The 20,211-nt window shown below is 43.2% G+C and overlaps 1 protein-coding gene across 6 annotated transcripts in view; it reads left to right on the top strand.

The window, feature by feature from the left end:
* The window catches only part of SCUBE1 (signal peptide, CUB domain and EGF like domain containing 1), a 215,359-nt gene that overhangs the window by 22,410 nt on the left and 172,738 nt on the right, over positions 1–20,211 (top strand). For all 6 annotated transcript variants that reach the window (XM_077266573.1, XM_077266575.1, XM_077266571.1 and 3 more), the window contains exon 3: positions 5,577–5,702. In XM_077266573.1, coding sequence (XP_077122688.1) covers positions 5,577–5,702 — 126 coding nt within the window. The remainder of the gene's footprint in view (positions 1–5,576; positions 5,703–20,211) is intronic.

Here is a 20,211-nt window from a genome sequence, read left to right as displayed (position 1 = left end):
ATCTTGTTTTGTATCTTGTATCTTGTTTTGATCTGTACAAAAAATTAGGAACACTGGTGCCCTTGTAGCTATTATGGAACTGGTGGAAAGAGAAACCAGTCCTTGTCTTTCCCATCGAAGAGACAATTTGCATATTTAAATTCCCAGAGGAGCATGCATGGCCTATAAGTCTCCTCACTCTGACATGCCAGGCTTGGCTTGTCACTCTCCACAAGAAAAAAAAATTACCCCTTAGACCTCCATGGGAGGTATGAAACAGAACTGGGGCTCTTCTTCATGGCAGTAAGCGGGTCATCGTAGCTTCTGGATGCCAGGCATGGTTGGCACAGACAATGGAATTTGAGTTCAGTGTTGCAAAATAAAAAGTTGATGAACCAGTGCAATAATATTACCTACTTTTACCTTGTCGTCTTTATTTGCTTTTTTTTTAGATGACCTGATTAGATAACCGTATTGCCAGTTTTAAGTGCAATAAAAGCGAAATTACTTCTCCAAAAATGCAAGAAAATTGACAATGTCTAAACTAAGAGGATTAATTAGCACCTTCTATCAATTCACAATATAAATTCACGATATAATGGCAGATAGGGGGTGCTGTTCCTACACGGGAAATGTTGCAGGATTAACCCCTTCATGACCTTGTCGTTTTTTGCAATTCTGACCAGTGTCCCTTTATGAGGTAATAACTCAGGAACGCTTCAACGGATCCTAGCGATTCTGAGATTGTTTTTTCGTGACATATTGGGCTTCATGTTAGTGGTAAATTTAGGTCGATAATTTCTGAGTTTATTTGTGAAAAAAAGTACTTTTTTTTCACAAAAACATTATTTTAGCCTCAATTTTTTCATTTTCACATGGGCAACAGGATAAAATGGATCCTAAAATTTGTTGGGCAATTTCTTCTGAGTATGCCGATACCTCATATGTGGGAGTAAACCACTGTTTGGGTGCACGGCAAGGCTCGGAAGGGAAGGCGTGCCATTTGACTTTTTGAATGGAAAATTAGCTCCAATCGTTAGCGGACACCATGTCGCGTTTGGAGAGCCCCTGTGTGCCTAAACATTGGAGCTCCCCTACAAGTGACCCCATTTTGGAAACTAGACCCCCCAAGGAACTTATCTAGATGCATAGTGAGCACTTATAACCCCCAGGTGCTTCACAGAAGTTTATAACGCAGAGCCGTGAAAATAAAAAAATAATTTTTCTTTCCTCAAAAATGATTTTTAGCCCAGAATTTTTTATTTTCCCAAGGGTAATAGGAGAAATTGGACCCCAAAAGTTGTTGTCCAGTTTCTCCTGAGTACGATGATACCCCATATGTGGGGGTAAACCACTGTTTTGGCACACGTCGGGGTTCGGAAGGGAAGTAGTGACGTTTTGAAATGCAGACTTTGATGGAATGCTCTGCGGGCGTCAGGTTGCGTTTGCAGAGCCCCTGATGTGCCTAAACAGTAGGAACTCCCCACAATTGACTCCATTTTGGAAACTAGACCCCCAAGGGAACTTATCTAGATGTGTGGTGAGCACTTTGAACCCCCAAGTGCTTCACAGAAGTTTATAACGCAGAGCCGTGAAAATAATAAATGTGTTTCCTTTCCTCAAAAATATTTTTTTAGCCCAGAATTTTTTATTTTTGCAAGAGTAACAGGAGAAATTGGACCCCAAAAGTTGTTGTCCAGTTTCTCCTGAGTACGCTGATACCCCATATGTGGGGGTAAACCACTGTTTGGGCACATGCCGGGGCTCGGAAGGGAAGTAGTGACGTTTTGGAATGCAGACTTTGATGGAATGGTCTGCGGGCATCATGTTACGTTTGCAGAGCCCCTGATATGCCTAAACAGTAGAAACCCCCCACAAGTGACCCCATTTTGGAAACTAGACCCCCCAAGGAACTTATCTAGATGTGTGGTGAGCACGTTCAACCCCCAAGTGCTTCACAGAAGTTTACAACGCAGAGCCGTGAAAATAAAAAATCATTTTTCTTTCCTCAAAAAAGATGTTTTAGCAAGCAATTGTTTATTTTCACAAGGGTAACAGGAGAATTTGGACCCCAATATTTGTTGCCCAGTTTGTTGTGAGTACGCTGATACCCCATATGTGGGGGTAAACCACTGTTTGGGCACACGTCAGGGCTTGGAAGGGAAGTAGTGACATTTGAAATGCAGACTTTGATGGAATGGTCTGCGGGCGTCACATTGCATTTGCAGAGCCCCTGATGTGCCTAAACAGTAGAAACACCCCCCACAAGTAACCCCATTTTGGAAACTAGACCCCCCAAGGAACTTATCTAGATGTGTGGTGAGCACTTTCAACCCCCAAGTGCTTCACAGAAGTTTATAACGCAGAGCCGTGAAAATAAAAAATAATTGTTCTTTCCTCAAAAATTATGTTTTAGCAAGTAATTTTTTATTTTTGCAAGGGTAACAGGAGAAATTGGACCCCAACAGTTGTTGCCCAGTTTGTCCTGAGTACGCTGGTACCCCAAATGTGGGGGTAAACCACTGTTTGGGCGCACGTCGGGGCTTGGAAGGGAGGGAGTACCATTTGACTTTTTGAACGCAAGATTGGCTGGAATCAATGGTGGCGCCATGTTGCGTTTGGAGACCCCTGATGTGCCTAAACAGTGGAAACCCCTCAATTCTAACTTCAACACTAACCCCAACACACCCCTAATCCTAATCCCAACTGTAGCCATAACCCTAATCACACCCCTAACCACAACCCTAACCGCAACACAACCGTAACCCTAATCCTAACCCTAATTCCAACCGTAACCCTAATCCCAACCCTAACCACAACTGTAACCCTAACCACAAGCCTAATCTTAACCCTATTTCAAACCCTAGCCCTAATTCCAACCCTAACTCTAATTCCAACCCTAACCCTAAGGCTATGTGCCCACGTTGCGGATTCGTGTGAGATTTTTCCTCACGATTTTTGAAAAATCTGCAGGTAAAAGGCACTGCGTTTTGCCTGCGGATTTACAGCAGATTTCCAGTGTTTTTTTGTGCGGATTTCACCTGCGGATTCCTATTGAGGAACAGGTGTAAAACGCTGCGGAATCCGCACAAAGAATTGACATGCTGCGGAAAATACAATGCAGCGTTTCTGCACGGAATTTTCCGCACCATGGGCACAGCGGATTTGGTTTTCCTTAGGTGTACATGGTACTGTAAACCTGATGGAAAACTGCTTCGAATTCGCAGCGGCCGATCCGCTGCGGATCCGCGGCCGATCCGCTGCGGATCCGCGGCCGATCCGCTGCGGATCCGCGGCCGATACGCTGCGGATCCGCGGCCGATCCGCTGCGGATCCGCGGCCGATCCGCTGCGGATCCGCGGCCGATACGCTGCGGATCCGCGGCCGATACGCCATAACCCTAACCCTAACCCTACCCGTAACCCTAACCCTACCCCTAGTTCTAACCCTAGTTCTAACCCTAACCCTAGTGGAAAAAAAAATATATATATTTTCTTTATTTTATTATTGTCCCTACCTATGGGGGTGATAAAGGGGGGGGTTTATTTATTATTTTTTTTATTTTGATCGCTGTGGTAGAACCTACCACAGCGATCAAAATTTACCTGTAACGAATCTGCCAGCCTGCAGATGCGGCGGGCGCACTGAGCATGCGCCCGCCATCTTGGAAGATGGCGGCGCCCAGGGAGAAGACGGACCGACTACGGGAGGATCGGTAAGTATGAGGGGGTGGTGGGGGGGTGGATCGGAGCACAGGGGGGGGGGATTCGGAGGACGGGGGGAGCGGACAGGAGCACGGGGGAGCGGACAGGAGCACGGGGGAGCGAACAGGGGGACGGAGGGGGGTACCGGACAGAACGGAGGACTGGGGAGGAGATCGGGGGCGGTGGGGGGGGCCAGAACATGATTTCCAGCCATGGCAGATGCTATTGCAGCATCGGCCATGGCTGGATTGCAATATTTCACCATTTTCATAGGTGAAATATTGCAAATTGCTCTGATTGGCTGTTGCACTTTCAACAGCCAATCAGAGCGATCGTAGCCACGTGGGGGCAAAGCCACCCCCCCTAGGCTGAAGTACAACTCCCCCTCTCCCTGCAGATCGGGTAAAATAGGAATTAACCCTTTCACCCGATCTGCAGGGATGCGATCATTCCATGACGCCGCATAGGCGTCATGGGTCGGGAAGGGGTTAATATTTTTTTTTTCTTTTGCCAATTTTTACCCCATAAAAATGAAGACAAAAAGGTTTGAGGTTACTGTAAGCAAATTACCTATCTTTCCATTGGCCCATGAAGCATTACCTGGCCTATAAGTCTCCTTTCACCCTCTTAATTGTCCCCACCAGCAAAAACCATACCCATGAACCTTGAAATAATTGTGCCATGCCACAAAATGTATAGGTCTTAATTATATTACAATTTTTTTTAAAAAAAACTTCCAACATGGTGTACTGAATTTTTGAGTATTGGAAGTTGTTTTGAGGGGCAAAAATACATTTTTGAAGAAGCTGAGGGGGGAAAAAATCAACTTTGCCAGATTAATTTGTGATAATTTCATCCACAGCTGTCTGAATTTGATTTATAATTTACACCTGTTCTTGTCATGCTCAGACAAATTTTGTAAAAAATTTTTGGCTCCTTTAATACCCTCAGTTCCGTCAGTACCATGGACAGAGCTTGACATGCCAGTCAGTGTATATTGTATACCAAGATTTGCAAGGGTGTATGAATTTATATACATCTGATTATTTCTATATTGTTTCCTTTGAGAAAGACTTCTCAACGATAAACATTTTGCTTACAATTTTTTAATTAAAGGGGATCTTTCACTTGATTTTTTTCATTATAACTAAGCACCTTCTCTGATTGCTTCTGCTCCACTAATTCTGGAGCAGTTTTTCTTTTTCTTCTGTGGCCCTCTGTTCCAAAGTTATGCCCCCCGCCAATACTGATAAATTTTTCCCCAATTGAGCGTGTAGATCTTCTCTGTGGGCGTTTCCTTTTTGTCATCTGGTGCTGGCCAATAGAAACATAGCCGCGCCTACCATTGTTACCATGGGGCATAACTTTGGAATGGAGGGGCGCAGAAGAAAAAGAAAAACTGTTTCGGAATCAGTGGAGCAGCGCCCATCACTGGAGGTAATTGAAATAACAAAAATCCAATGAGAGAGGTCCTCTTTAATGGTGAGAATCACTAACTCACCTAAGTGTATTTGGAAAATTAATTTTGCTTGGTTAGAAAGGGAAGCAAATTTTATACTGATGACGCAGGTCATTGATTTGATTTTGACCAGGTTTGGTGTGATTTTTGTTTTGGGTAGCACTCCAAAACCTTCGTGGTACTTTGATTGAATTTACTCTAGTATAAGAGTGTTTTTATCTAGGGAAATCCTATAGAGGATAGGGGCTGTTGTGTACCACTCTATAGAATATGTTGCTGCTATGTAAGGTAAATATATACAGCAAACAATGTGAAGCGATAAATTGATTGTATGCTGCTCTATAAATAGTGGATTATCAATAAAATTTCCTGCATTATGCGTATATACTGTGTATATAGGATGAGCTCACCAAAATGTAATTTCTTTATTCCAGATATTGATGAATGTGACAATGACTACAATGGTGGATGCGTTCATGAATGTATTAATATACCGGGGAATTATAGATGTACGTGCTATGATGGATTTATGTTGGCCCATGATGGACATAATTGCTTGGGTGAGTAAGTTCATTGTTTCACCTTTTTATATGGTTGTTTGTCTTTTCTTATTCTGTTTTATACAATGTGTGTCTATTTGTTTCTTTTTATATGTCATTGACATTACCCCTCCATTATCAACGCACGTAGCCTTGTCCAGAACAAGGAATTAACTGTGAGCTCCTAAAATTATTAGAGCGTAAAGTGTAAATGTCCTTTCATACAAAAACTTGTAGGAAGGCATGGTCTTGCTGCATTTATCTCTTACAAGTGAAATCTGCCTTTGGTGCACAAACCAGTCTAATGTGATCTGGAACTGTCAGAAATCTTGTGCTCTGTAACTTGACGTCTGCTCTTTTTATTTTATTAAGTGGGTGCTGGAGTTTCTTTCCCATTGCTTGTCTACCATGAACTGAGAGCCTGATTCTCTCATTTTTGTTTGCAGTTTCACAGACATGAGATCAAAAGAAGAGTCAAAGGCCCTCCCCTACTTCTTGTACAGAGTCAAAGGCCCTCCCCCCTACTTCCTGTAGAGAGACAAAGGCCCTCCCCTACTTCCTGTAGAGAGACAAAGGCCCTCCCCTACTTCCTGTAGAGAGACAAAGGCCCTCCCCTACTTCTTGTACAGAGTCAAAGGCCCTCCCCTACTTCTTGTACAGAGTCAAAGGCCCTCCCCTACTTCCTGTAGAGAGAGAAAGGCCCTCCCCTACTTCCTGTAGAGAGACAAAGGCCCTCCCCTACTTCCTGTAGAGAGACAAAGGCCCTCCCCTACTTCTTGTACAGAGTCAAAGGCCCTCCCCTACTTCCTGTAGAGAGACAAAGGCCCTCCCCTACTTCCTGTAGAGAGACAAAGGCCCTCCCCTACTTCTTGTACAGAGTCAAAGGGCCTCTCCTACTTCCTGTAGAGAGACAAAGGCCCTCCCCTACTTCCTGTAGAGAGACAAAGGCCCTCCCCTACTTCCTGTAGAGAGACAAAGGCCCTCCCCGACTTCCTGTAGAGAGACAAAGGCCCTCCCCTACTTCCTGTAGAGAGACAAAGGCCCTCCCCTACTTCCTGTAGAGAGACAAAGGCCCTCCCCTACTTCCTGTAGAGAGACAAAGGCCCTCCCCTACTTCCTGTAGAGACAAAGTCCCTCCCCTACTTCCTGTAGAGACAAAGGCCCTCCCCTACTTCCTGTAGAGAGAGAAAGGCCCTCCCCTACTTCCTGTAGAGAGAGAAAGGCCCTCCCCTACTTCCTGTAGAGAGAGAAAGGCCCTCCCCTACTTCCTGTAGAGAGAGAAAGGCCCTCCCCTACTTCCTGTAGAGAGAGAAAGGCCCTCCCCTACTTCCTGTAGAGAGAGAAAGGCCCTCCCCTACTTCCTGTAGAGACAAAGGCCCTCCCTTCCTATAGAGACAAGGGCCTCCCCCACTTTCTGTAGAGAGACAAAAGCATTCTACTTCCTGTGGAGAGACAGAGACCCTCCCTTACTTCCTGTAGAGGGACAAAGGCCCTCCCCTACTTCCTGTAGAGGGACAAAGGCCCTCCCCTACTTCCTGCAGAGACAAAGGCCCTCCCCTCCTTCCTGTAGAGACAAAGGCCCTCCCCTCCTTCCTGTAGAGACAAAGGCCCTCCTTCCTGTAGAGACAAAGGCCCTCCTTCCTGTAGAGACAAAGGCCCTCCTTCCTGTAGAGACAAAGGCCCTCCTTCCTGTAGAGACAAAGGCCCTCCTTCCTGTAGAGACAAAGGCCCTCCTTCCTGTAGAGACAAAGGCCCTCCTTCCTGTAGAGACAAAGGCCCTCCTTCCTGTAGAGACAAAGGCCCTCCTTCCTGTAGAGACAAAGGCCCTCCCTTCCTGTAGAGACAAAGGCCCTCCCTTCCTGTAGAGACAAAGGCCCTCCCTTCCTGTAGAGACAAAGGCCCTCCCTTCCTGTAGAGACAAAGGCCCTCCCTTCCTGTAGAGACAAAGGCCCTCCCTTCCTGTAGAGACAAAGGCCCTCCCTTCCTGTAGAGACAAAGGCCCTCCCTTCCTGTAGAGACAAAGGCCCTCCCCCACTTTCTGTAGAGAGACAAAGGCATTCTACTTCCTGTGGAGAGACAGAGTCCTGTAGAGGGACAAAGGCCCTCCCCTACGTCCTGTAGAGAGACAAAGGGGAGGTGAGAGTAGAGGGAAGTTTGAGACAAAAAAGTAATATACAGATTAAGGGTTTAGGACCTATCTGTAAAATAAGATCTTGCATGAATTTCTGAAAATAAAGTGACCATTTACAGGCCATGCAGACCTTCAGAACGTGACTGTTGAACATGAAGTATGACTGAAGAATCAGACAACACAGGGTTTGTTTGTTGTCTGTTACCATGGAAATGTATAGATTACCATAGACGCATGGTAGATGTAATGGCTCATTTACAAAAATATTCATGCAAAAGTGTACATAACTTTTAGGATATTTGATTAACCTGGAAAATCTCGGAATTTGCTAAGAGGGTCATGGCTGTAGCACCTCAATCAATACGATTCCAGGAAGACCTCAATAAAATTGTGTGCAAACAAAAAGGCTACCAAATATATTTTATTTGGCCCTTAATATATTTACCACCTAGTGTGTAAGTATAGGTAACTAGGGCCAATTGCAGTACAATTGGACCTTCTCCTGGTGCTGTAGGACATTAGGAGAGGTTGAGTAATTTCCACCCTCTTCTCTGTAGGACTCTCTACATCCTTGACCATGTAAGGTCACTTTTTTTCTACAAGTCACTACCCAGTAATGGATGCAACAAATTCAAAGGGGTTTTCTTATAATTATCACTTATTTTGGATTCATACATCCCATGTTTCGCTGTCTGAGTATGGACCGCAATGCCCAGATCGGTCATGGGTCTCCGGAAATCAAACTTGACAGCCTCATGTCTTCTGATGAGTCTGTTTGGGTTGGGAGACCTGCAGTCAGTACTTGAATCACAGACTATGGCACATGGATATGTGAATGTTAAGTTTCTGAATGGTATGGGTCTTACCTCCTGGATAGACCCAAGTTATTCACAAGAAGGAAGTGCCCACTGTTTCCCCCGACCTGAATCACAAGTCAGTATCAGTCAATCGTGGCAATAAATATTGATTTAAGGGGACACCTTTAAATAATGTCACTTTGATATTTTGGCCGCTGTAATTTTTTATTCTTATTTGACTACCCCTCTAAGAATGCATGAAGGCAGCCATTTTTAAAGGCGTTGTCCACCTTTTGGGGACTTTTTTTTTTTTGCTTAAATGCATAGATTTTGACCTAAAAATATTTTTTAGAATTGAGTTTCAATACAAAGTTTGCACCGTTTGGGTTTTAGAGGCTCTCTAATTCTCTGCACACTGTACTTTGATGTGGTCTGTGGTCATAAATCAGCTGAAAATTAGACCAATTAACAAAATGTGTTACAAAGGTTCCCGACCAGCACTTCTATCCATACAATCCCATGCTCCTCCACCAGCAGCCATTGTATGGACAGAATTGTTGATCAGAAAAGTTTGTAACTAATTTTTTTTCTTTAATCCTCTTTTTTTTAGCTGATTTATGACCACGGACCACATCAAAGTACAGAGGAAACCGCTCTGACAAGAGAAAGTGGCTAACCTCTTACTGGGAATAAATCAGTGAGCTGCTTCTGACTGTCCGAAAAGTTTGTAACTTTTTCTTTCTTTTCCTCAGTTGATTTATGACCACAGACCACATCAAAGTTGAATGTGCCATGATACAATGAGCCTGTAAAAATCAAACCGTTCAAAATTTGTAATAAAACCCAATTGCAAAAATGATTTTTAGCTAAAATTATATGCCCTTAAGGTGGACAACCCTTTTTAAGAAACCTCCAAAAGTGACGGTCATTTCAAGGGCAGAATAAGTAAAGGTAGCTATTTTATGGCCTCGATTAAAAAATGGGTGCCACCACTTTTTTTAAAAAAAAATTTTGATCAAAAATCTCAATTTAATTACCGTCATTTTTTATAAGGAAAAAATAATTAAATATTTTCTGTATTAAAGATCTTTTTTTTTTTTTTTTGTAGCCATATGAATAAATAAAATTCATCTTTATTTAGCTACCATTCCAAATTGTCCATTACAGCCCCGTCATGTTTTCCTAAATCTCATTTTATTGCTCTGTTTGACAGACGCCACAGGGTTTCTCTTTTTTTTTTCTTCGCTTGAAACAAACCTTCTCTGTAAATATGAATTTCCTTCGAGTAGTCCAAGTGTTATTCCCATACACAACGATGGTTGTGATAGGGAGATGCTGCAGGACAGGACACTCTTTTGGGGAATTGGGGGAGGGGGTGAGATGTGTTGAAAACGCCGCTTTTTTTTCGATATTTTTCTAGCGGTTCATCATTTTTGTGATTTTTATCCTGCCTGCTGCCAACATTTTAAGAAAACGAGAAAATAAAAGATTCGGAGTGAGTGACTAGAGTCTATGTCCTGGGCAGCGAGGGTAACGGTGACACATTTATGGCATTCATGTGGACGGTATAAATGAACTGTTGTGTTATTTCATAAAACTTCATAATGACTTGTGTAGAACTTGTGTTTGACTGAAAAGACTTTAATATTTATTCTCATTTACTCAAACAACTGGAACGGGCCAGCAAGTCTGAACCGGGGCATAAGTCACATTCCAGAAGCCCGTCTAGGTGGATAATTAGCCATTCGCATGTAAAACGCCATGGAATAAATGGCGCTATAACAATGAATAATAATAATAATCAGGCCCAAATTGAGGCCCAATTTTTTTTTTTATATTTTGGGGTCAGGCTGGTAATTTGAGTGATGTTATGGAGCTTAAAATGTTGGCAAACACCTTTAGTTTCTCCTTAAGCCACGCCTCGAGTGGTTTAATAATGACCCACTGATGACAAATTGAGTAGACAATTGACTTTTAAAGTGATCAAGCTGCAGAAAGTCGAGCGTTGTTGCCAAGGATTCACTAAACGGTCATTTATTTTTGCTTGATGGATGAAAGACTAACTCCGTTTTAGAATCTGAACTGTAGAAATGTGTTTTTCATTAGAGAAAGGGCAGATAAGACTTTCAATTTTGTGAAAATAGTAATGTTGTTGCATGTGCTTATGTTCCAATGTTGGTCTCTAGGGGAAAAAAATTATAAATCCGGGACTTTGCCTAAAGGGGTTGTCCAGTCGCCAGTGGCAGTGTCGGATTGGGGTGCCAGTGACCCAACAGTGGCACCTCGACTTATCAGCTACATGCAAATATGACTTTACCCTTTTTCACAAATTTCTATAGAATAAAATAGGTTGACTGTTGAATTATTAAGATGCTGTCTTTGTCTGTATATAGGAAATCAAGTGTATTTTGCCAGGTACTGCTCATATAAGAGCGTGGAGGCCAGCTCCTGCATAGGGGCCCACCGGAGGATTGTCCAGTTTGCCTGTGGTCCAGTCCGAGCCTAACTAGTGGTGTAACTTCAATCTTGTAGACCCTAACACAACATCTCCTACAAGGACCCCAACTATCACAGGGTCTTTATTAATAATGGCCTTTTTTATATGAGAAAATGTATGTTTTGTACCCCCTTAGGCTCCAAGCCCTGGTTCAACTACAACCTCTGCACTTATAGTTCAGTTCCTGACGGTTACGCCATATTGATAATCTATGCATAGGATAGGTCATCAATATAAGATGGGTGGGTCCAGCACCCCCCACCTGATAAGTTGAAACGGCTCTAGTGGCAGTCAGATGTAAACACATGGTACGGCTCTACCACTCCATTACATCCGGACGTGAATAAAAGCTGATCGTTGGGTGCTGGGTGTCCGATGGGGACCCTTCTTTAGTAATTAGATTACATTTTCAGCAACAATAAAAAGACTTCTCTTATTTTTAAGGCGAAGTATAGGGTACCATCACAAACGTCTTTAATCTAGGAGGATCTGAAAAGTGCTCAATTCCCACACAGCGCCTCCACAGGGGAAAAAAAGTAATGCACAGTTTGAATTAATGGAAATGCTGGTGGGTCCTCCAATGTGAGAGATGCTTTTCGTAGCCACTCTTTACTCTTGGTAAGGCCAGATTCCCACATTCATGGTCCAAATACGGAACACACTTGGGCTATGTTCACATATGGCATTGTTGCTTCATATTTTACGCAACGTAATTAGTACATAAAATATACAGTATTTTACAGTGCCAGAATAATCAATGATATTTGTGAAATCTGATGCACACGCCAATTTTTTCCCCTTTTTTTATTTCTGTGCATATTTTCAGCTATCTTTGTTTTTGCAAGGATGTAGAATGTCAATTCTTTTTGCCATTTTTGCATAATTTTTCTCCCATTAAAATGAATGGAGTAAAAATGCTGCAAAAATGCGACAAAATTCTATTTTTATGCAGTTTTTTTTTCTGCCAACACTCTGGGTTTTGTTACAGAAAACAATGAATGTGTGAATAAATCCTTACTGGTCAGCCACCTCTTTCTGACTTGAAAGTCTCAGATACCCCTATTAGTCTGTTGAGTTTGGATAATGGGAACTGTGGATGGTCTGTGCATCATGATCCGTTCTCGGACCGTGAAATATGGACATGTGGTTCCAGCATTCTAAATATTATATGGATCATATGTTGCATCAATGTATAAATATATATTGGACACAACTTTTTGAAATTTTCTCCAGGACATGGTGTATATATATATATATATATATATATATATATATATATATATATATATATATATATATATATATATATATATATATATATATATATATATATATATATATATATACACACACACACACACACACACACACACACACACACACACACACACACACACACACACACACACACACACACACACACATACATACATACATACATACATACTTTTTTTTATTTATTTTTTTTTTCTTCAAAAAAAATAATTTCCAATGCTTAAAGGAAACACCCCAGACAGATACAGATGATTTTGACATGTGTGAGTGAATCCTTTCGTTGTGGTGTGTGGTCAGCTGGAGGAGCCAGTTGGGACTTTTTTTTTTGAGGAACCAGCAGTGATACTGAGTGATGAGACATGAGTGATGACAAGCCATAAATAACAAATGTCAACCAGCCTTCGGTTATCATCCGCCTCTGAATGATGATGGGAGTCAATGTGCAAATAGATTCTAACATCAGTGGTTGGACAGTTTGAGCAACCAAATGTCAGATCATTGACCAAGCTCCTTGTTAGCTCACTGGTCCTCCAGAACGAAGAGTTGTGCTTTTGGTTATACGTAACATAGGTGTGGGTTTCCCCAATTTAAATGGGCTCTTGTAGGGTTATGAAGACGTTTGACCATACAGTAGACTTCCCTTAAGAGCAGTGGTGGTAGTAGTAAATTGCTCTTCAGATGTTTGTAGATTTAAAACTAATCTCCCATTTAGTCTCTTCATTCATGCAAGAGATGGTTGAGTACAGTACTCTTTGGCTATCTACAACAGTCCCATAAACACTGAATGAATTGGTGGCACTCGCGCATGGTCTCCGTTCTATTCCAGTGGTGCGTTTCAGATCCCTTTTTCTCAAGACCAGTCATTGTCACAGCAGTGGGATCCCCAGAGATCAGAAGGCTATCAGCTATCTTGTGGATATCACTCTTTGGTTCACATATAGAAAATTAAATGAATTTACACCTGTTCTCCAAACAATAGTGCGCATGCCCTAGATGCGTGGAGCAAATTCGGGATACACGACACATCCAGTGGAAATGTTTTTCAGATGTTGGACATTCCATGACTAGTTAATGAACCTAAAATGTGTAGGTATTTTTACTTCAAGGATTAAGATGTAGATATTCAGACTTTTATACTTGCCAACAAAGATGAAGATTTTCCCTTCACCCATGACATCTTATGTGAGAGAGGGATATGCCCACCAAGGACTGGAAACCTACTGAAATAAAAGGGCAGCACCTCTGTCCCGCATCAGTTTGTTTCCTGTCCTTGATGGAAACCTACTGCCAAAAACAAACAGTGAAGAAAGAAGTCTCTTACCCAGACCTGTCCCAGTGTTGGAAGAGCAGGTTACATATCTCTAGCACCGGCTTTCAGGTTCCTGGAGGTGCCATCCGTTGGTTCAAGCTGGGCACAGTCGTACGTACATGCGGGCGAGGACAGCGGTGATAAAATGCTCTTCATGTCTCCTGCCGCCGTGCCAACCTGGACTGTGTGATAATTCTGGTGGTGGAGAAACACGAGAAGCAATTTAAATGAAACTGAAAGGGAGACTATACAGATTACATATTTAGAAAAAACTTTTTGACAGTGAGGGTGATCAATGAGTGGAACAGGTGGCCATGAGACGTGGTGAGTTTTCCTTCAATGGAAGTGTTCAAACAGAGGCTGGACAGACATCTGTCTGAGATGGTTTAGTGAATCTTGTGCTGCATTGAGCAGGGGGTTGGACACAATGACCCTTGAGGTCCCTTTCAACTCTAAAGGTACCTTCACACGAAACGACTTTACAACGAGAACGACAACGATCCGTGACGTTGCAGCGTCCTGGATAGCGATATCGTTGTGTTTGACACGCAGCAGCGATCTGGATCCTGCTGTGATATCGCTGGTCGGAGCTAGAAGGCCAGAACTTTATTTGGTCGTCAGATCGCCGTGTATCGTCGTGTTTGACAGCAAAAGCAACGATGCCAGCAATGTTAAACATGGAGCTAACGACCTGTGAGAACGATAAGTGCGTCACCGCTACGTCACAGGATCGCTCCTGCGTCGTTCTGGAGCTGCTGTGTTTGACATCTCTACAGCGATGTAAACAGCGACGCTGCAGCGATCAGCTCGTTGTCGTTCTCGTTGTAAAGTCGTTTCGTGTGAAGGTACCTTTACATTCTATGATTCTATAATTTTAACTTGAAAAACATGAGCCAGTAGATAAAATACCAGACCTTCAAAATGGAATCGATAAGCATGGCCTTAAAACTATTTCACAATTGAGTCATGGTGGTGATAGACTAAAGAATGCATAGTATCAAATCTCGAGTCATCTAGACCATCAAAAATTCTTGAGGGTCACCTTATACGTGCAAGGAGAGATAAAACATCAATTCAGAGCTCTTCTATTCGGTTTGTCTGTGGCTCCAAGAATCTTCACCAAGGTAATAGCTGAGATGACTGCCTACCTTCGAGTCTGGAACACCATCATTATTCCTTACTTAGATGACTTCCTGATAGTGGGGAGATCGGAGCATCACTGTGCTACACAACTGTAAGATGTAAGAGTTGTTTTAGAAGATCTTTGCATAATTCCCACAGGTCAAAGCTAAATCCAGTAAGAATATAGTCGTTCCTAAGCTTCATTCTAAACTCACAGCTTTAAATTTGCCTTTTACCTGAGGAGAAAAGGACAAGATAGTAACCCTTACCTCGGCAGCAATAGATGTTCTGAAAATGACATTAAGGAAAACAATGTCCGTATTGGGAACTCTAACATCCTGCTTCCCAGCGGTGATGTGGGTCCAGCTACACACGAGGCAGCTTCAGTGAGAAATATTTTTCGCACAGAGGTTGCTAATCGGGCATTTAGAAGGAAAGGTAGAACTTTCTAGGGAAACCAGACGTTCCCTCTTGTGGTGTAAATTGCCTCTTCAAAGAAAAAGAGGACTTGAACTCTATAGCGCCACCTATTGGAAGTAGCGATCCTACAAGTCACAATCAACCCTTTAACGAGTCTTGCAATATGACTTAGGATAAGAGACAAATCAGTATCTCAATTGCGAATAAGCCTCCTTACCTTGACAAGCCAGAGCTGGCATGTCACTCTCGACAATGAGAAACCTTACCTCTTGTGGTGGACAGAGAAGACCAACCTAGCATCAGGGGTTCAATGGATGAAGCCAGTAAGTGACACTATCAGAACAGATACGAGCATTACATGTTGGGGGTCACACCTGAGAGATCAGAAAATTCAGGGTTCTTGGTCACTTAATGAGAGGGTTCATTCATCAAACCTGAAGGAATTGTGACAGAGCTCTAAAAGGCTTCTGTTCTTCCTTCCGTGGTCGCCATGTCTGTTTCATGGTGGCTAGAAAAAAGGTGAAGAAACCTTGATTTAAATATTGTCATAAGAAGCGTCTGCTCGAGTTTGAAAAAAAAAAAATCAGCAAAATGGACAGTAGAAGATTGGAAACAAGTGATTTGTAGCCATTAAACTAAAGTCTATAGACTAGACTCTGATGGGTGCAAAGGGGTCTGGAAGAAACAAAGGAAAAAAGGGGCTAACGGATCGAGAAATTGAAGGAACTGTCAAGTTCGGTGGAGAAAGCCTGATGATATGAGGTTGTTTCACAGCCAAAAGCATTGGATACTTGACCAGGATCGATGGTGGTCTCAATGCTGAGCTATATGTGAGTGTCCTACAAGATGAGTTACTTTGTACACTCAAGTACTAGGAGTAAAAAAAGGACGACATAGTGTTCCAGAAGCACAGCAACCAGAAGCATATGTTGAGATTGGTGAAGAAATGTCTCAATTGCAATGAAGTAGAGGGGCTGGATTGGCCTCCACAGTCCCCAGACCTCAACCCAATCAAACACTTGTGGGAAGAGTTCAAGAAAAAGCTGTATTCATACCAATTGAGTAGACCAGTAGGCACCAACTTTGGGAACGTGTAGAAGAGACCAGAGATCTGATGTCGGTTGAGACATGCTTGAATCTGATCGAGAGCAGCCCAGAAGGATTCAGGCAATGGTGAAAGCCAAAGGTGGATTTACAAAATACTAACAAAATAATAATAATAAAAAAAAATTTAACAGTAATAATGCAGTGACATAAGTATCTGCATAACTAATATGCAATATAATTGTGAGTCACATTTACACATGAGATAGCCAAGATGATTGTCTATAAAATGAGGGTAGTCTCATGTTCGAAGCAGAAGTGGATGGTGAGATATGGAGACTGACAGTCAGAAGTTGACTTTGCTCATCAGTATAAGTGATTATAGGGGGGCATAGGGTTCTCTGTGATGTTACCACTGGCTGTGGATGAGTAACACTGACAGACTTAGTATACCGAAGAAGGTAACCAGCCCACATAGGATGGATTGGCAGATTGTGCTTACGACGGACTGCTCCATTCAAGTCTAGGACACTCATGAAGATGGCTGAGCTTCACCCACATGTACTATGAACGGAGCGGGAAGACGTTGGTTCTTCTCAGAATATTTTAAGTATGATCTCCTTGTTTGTTTTTCCATGGTGTCCATAGCCCATAAATCTCTTTACATGAATCACATCCTTAAAACGGACTGCACGGATCCTCCACCCACCAGCCCTGACTCTCAGACCTCTACAAGTGCCTTTTTATTTCAGCCATATTTAAGTTTTAGATTGTGATCCCGTTCATGAATCGACACAGCTATGTTTGTTATAAGGCAGTGACGCGGCCAGCGGTGTCGCTCGTGTGAACATAGCCTAAAGCTCTCCACCGTAATTGCATAAACCAAATGCTGAAATGTCAACAAGTTGCAGAACTAATTGATTTAAGATTGCATCCTCACCGGCCGTGATTAAAGACAAAAAACCCCATCCCCACCCTCTGTCCGTCCGTCTTTACGTTTTTGATTCACCATTATTTATTTTACTTTTGCTGAAGACAGCTGCATGCAATGTGTTCCTGGCATTAGGAACTCGTGAATGAGAACGTTCCTGAAGTTTATTTTTCTTCTTATCCTCCCGCAGTTCAAATAGTACCCCTCCCGCCTCTTGTTGGTGAGAATGTTGAAGTTTTTAACATTTTGACTAAACAGGGTTTAGACTTCTCCCCGGTCACAAACAATGGAGATTTTCTTGCAGATTGGACGGACCGTGATTATATAGATATAAGTAGGGAAAAAAATACATGTGTAATCAATGTATGTATATATGTATATATATATATAATATATATATATATATATATATATATATATATATATATATATATATATATATATATATATATATATATATATATATATATATATACGCACACACACACACACACACACACACACACACACACACACACACACACACACACACACACACACACACACACACACACACACACACACACACACACACACACACACACACACACACACACACACATATATATATATATATATATATATATATATATATATATATATATATATTCTCAGTTGGGTCTGAGAAATGCCCCTTCATGATGGAGTGCTGCCCGGAAACCATGTTTGGCTATGTCCACTAGACCGGCAAATAATGAAGGTAATGGTGGTGTCACGCACAGTGTGGGAAGACTAAGTGCAACACAAGTGGAAGAAGAGTATGAAGCCCAAACGCTAGGGAAAGGGAGAGTGGAGACCCCTAGGCAGATCTAATAGCACCCTGCCTCCCCTACCATCCCTATATTAGTTCCACGCCTATCGCTGAGCAGAAACCTGAGCCCAGTATATCCTAGAGCTAGGCCCTGAATAGGGAAGGGGGTTGGGATGAGCACTGGTAAGTCCCCACTGTACACTAAAGAGAAGGGAGACAAACAAGTGGGAAGCACTTGAGCAGACTCAGAGAGGTAACGCCAAATGTCCTCCAACAGCACCAGAGAGGAATTTAGCCATCTGCTATTCCTCCAAGCCTTCACAAGGGAAAATGTGAGTATCGCCGGCTATTTCTTGAAGCAGACAGGGAGTCTATAAACACCCAGGTGTGTCAATTAGAGCCAGAGGGAGGTTGCCACTGGGTCCAAATGTCTGAAGGATTAAGAAGACATCTGCAATGCCAATTGCAGAGACCGTGTGCAACCAGATGCAGAGCGACTGTGTGTAGCATCTGACACACCCGTGACAAGTGGTATACGTGTGTGGTCACCACTTCAAAATTTCTGAGCCCTGTTCTTGAGATGGAAGGAGCAGAATAAAATGTGTGGTGGTGTCCCACCTACAGTGACAGATTTCCATGAACATTGGGTATGTAGGCAGGAGTTGGGTACTCACTTCTTTCCCTATCCTTTTTAAGAGAAATGGCCAAGTGTGTATATACTTATGAGGAACCAAGCTTTCGTCCAGCAACGTAAGGCCAACTTAAGGCCTCATGTGCATGGTAAAGCCATAAGGACTATGTGGGTCTCAGTATCGGGCCTCCATGAGGCCAATATTACAGGTATGCACAAGAGGCCTTTGACTGAGACTTAAAGTGTACCTGGCACTTCAGGTGATTTTTTTTCAGGTTAAGCTGCCATTTGTGTATGTGATTAGTAAACACTGTTTTTGGCGATAATATTACTTGTATCCTGCATTTTCAGCAGGTTTTTTTTTCTCGGCAGTCTTCCTAAATTTAGCTGTCTCTGAGCTAGTGGGTGGCATAGAGACTAGCTGCTACTATATCTTCCATACAAGGCATTGTTTTACAGTGACTCCTGTTACAGGTAGGGGGCGCTGCATGGTCTCCCCAGAATATGTATGGAGGTGTATTGAGGCCATAGGAATGCATGGCAGTCGCAGGCATAACTATGGTGATGAGACAAAGTCCGGCATTATTGTGAATGGCCGGTATGTGTATCACAGAGGAAGATACTCTGCACTGTAAGCCTGAAGTAAGGTTGTTCTGGGACCTGTAGTCCCATAAGCAATTGTGTTGTTTTAGAGGGAGGCTGGAAGGGCTAGTTTGAGAGCTGGGCGGGTCGAACTAGCCACACACACCTACCACGTATGGGAGTGCTTACAAGTATGTAATTTGATCAGGATGTGGGTCACATGGTTCCTGTGTATGGATCTGAATGGTTCTTGGCTGGAAGGTCCAGTGAGAGGAAAGGCCTGGGTGTTGGGAGGTCTAGAGTGTGGACCGGATCCCTGAAGAGCACCTGGTGAGGCCGTGATCCTGAATGGCCTGGGTGTTGGGAGGTCTAGAGTGTGGACCGGATCCCTGAAGAGCACCTCGTGAGGCTGTGATCCTGAATGGCCTGGGTGTTGGGAGGTCTAGAGTGTGGACCGGATCCCTGAAGAGCACCTGGTGAGGCCGTGATCCTGAATGGCCTGGGTGTTGGGAGGTCTAGAGTGTGGACCGGATCCCTGAAGAGCACCTCGTGAGGCCGTGATCCTGAATGGCCTGGGTGTTGGGAGGTCTAGAGTGTGGACCGGATCCCTGAAGAGCACCTGGTGAGGCCGTGATCCTGAATGGCCTGGGTGTTGGGAGGTCTAGAGTGTGGACCGGATCCCTGAATAGCACGAGGTGAGGCCAAAGACCTGCAGAACCAGTGACGGCTACTGTGTTAGGGAAGCTACCGTCCTTTGGTGGGTCTGGAACCGACTGGCGTATGCCTGTCAGGCAAGTTATTGATTCCCGTAAGGCAGTTCCCCAGGAGAGAGGACTGACAATGAGTCAGCAGGTGGAGCAGGAGCTCCCGTAAGGTACCACCACAGAATGTTGGTGCCTATTATGTTCTTTGAACTGTGCGGTCACCCACGGCATCTGGTCAGAGAAGGACCAGCGTGTTTAGTTGCCGCAAACTAATGATGTGAAACCTAATGTCATGCC

Source organism: Ranitomeya variabilis, chromosome 5 (assembly GCF_051348905.1).
Source record: "Ranitomeya variabilis isolate aRanVar5 chromosome 5, aRanVar5.hap1, whole genome shotgun sequence".
Taxonomy (NCBI): domain Eukaryota; kingdom Metazoa; phylum Chordata; class Amphibia; order Anura; family Dendrobatidae; genus Ranitomeya; species Ranitomeya variabilis.
This window is presented reverse-complemented; position numbering and strand designations above follow the sequence as displayed.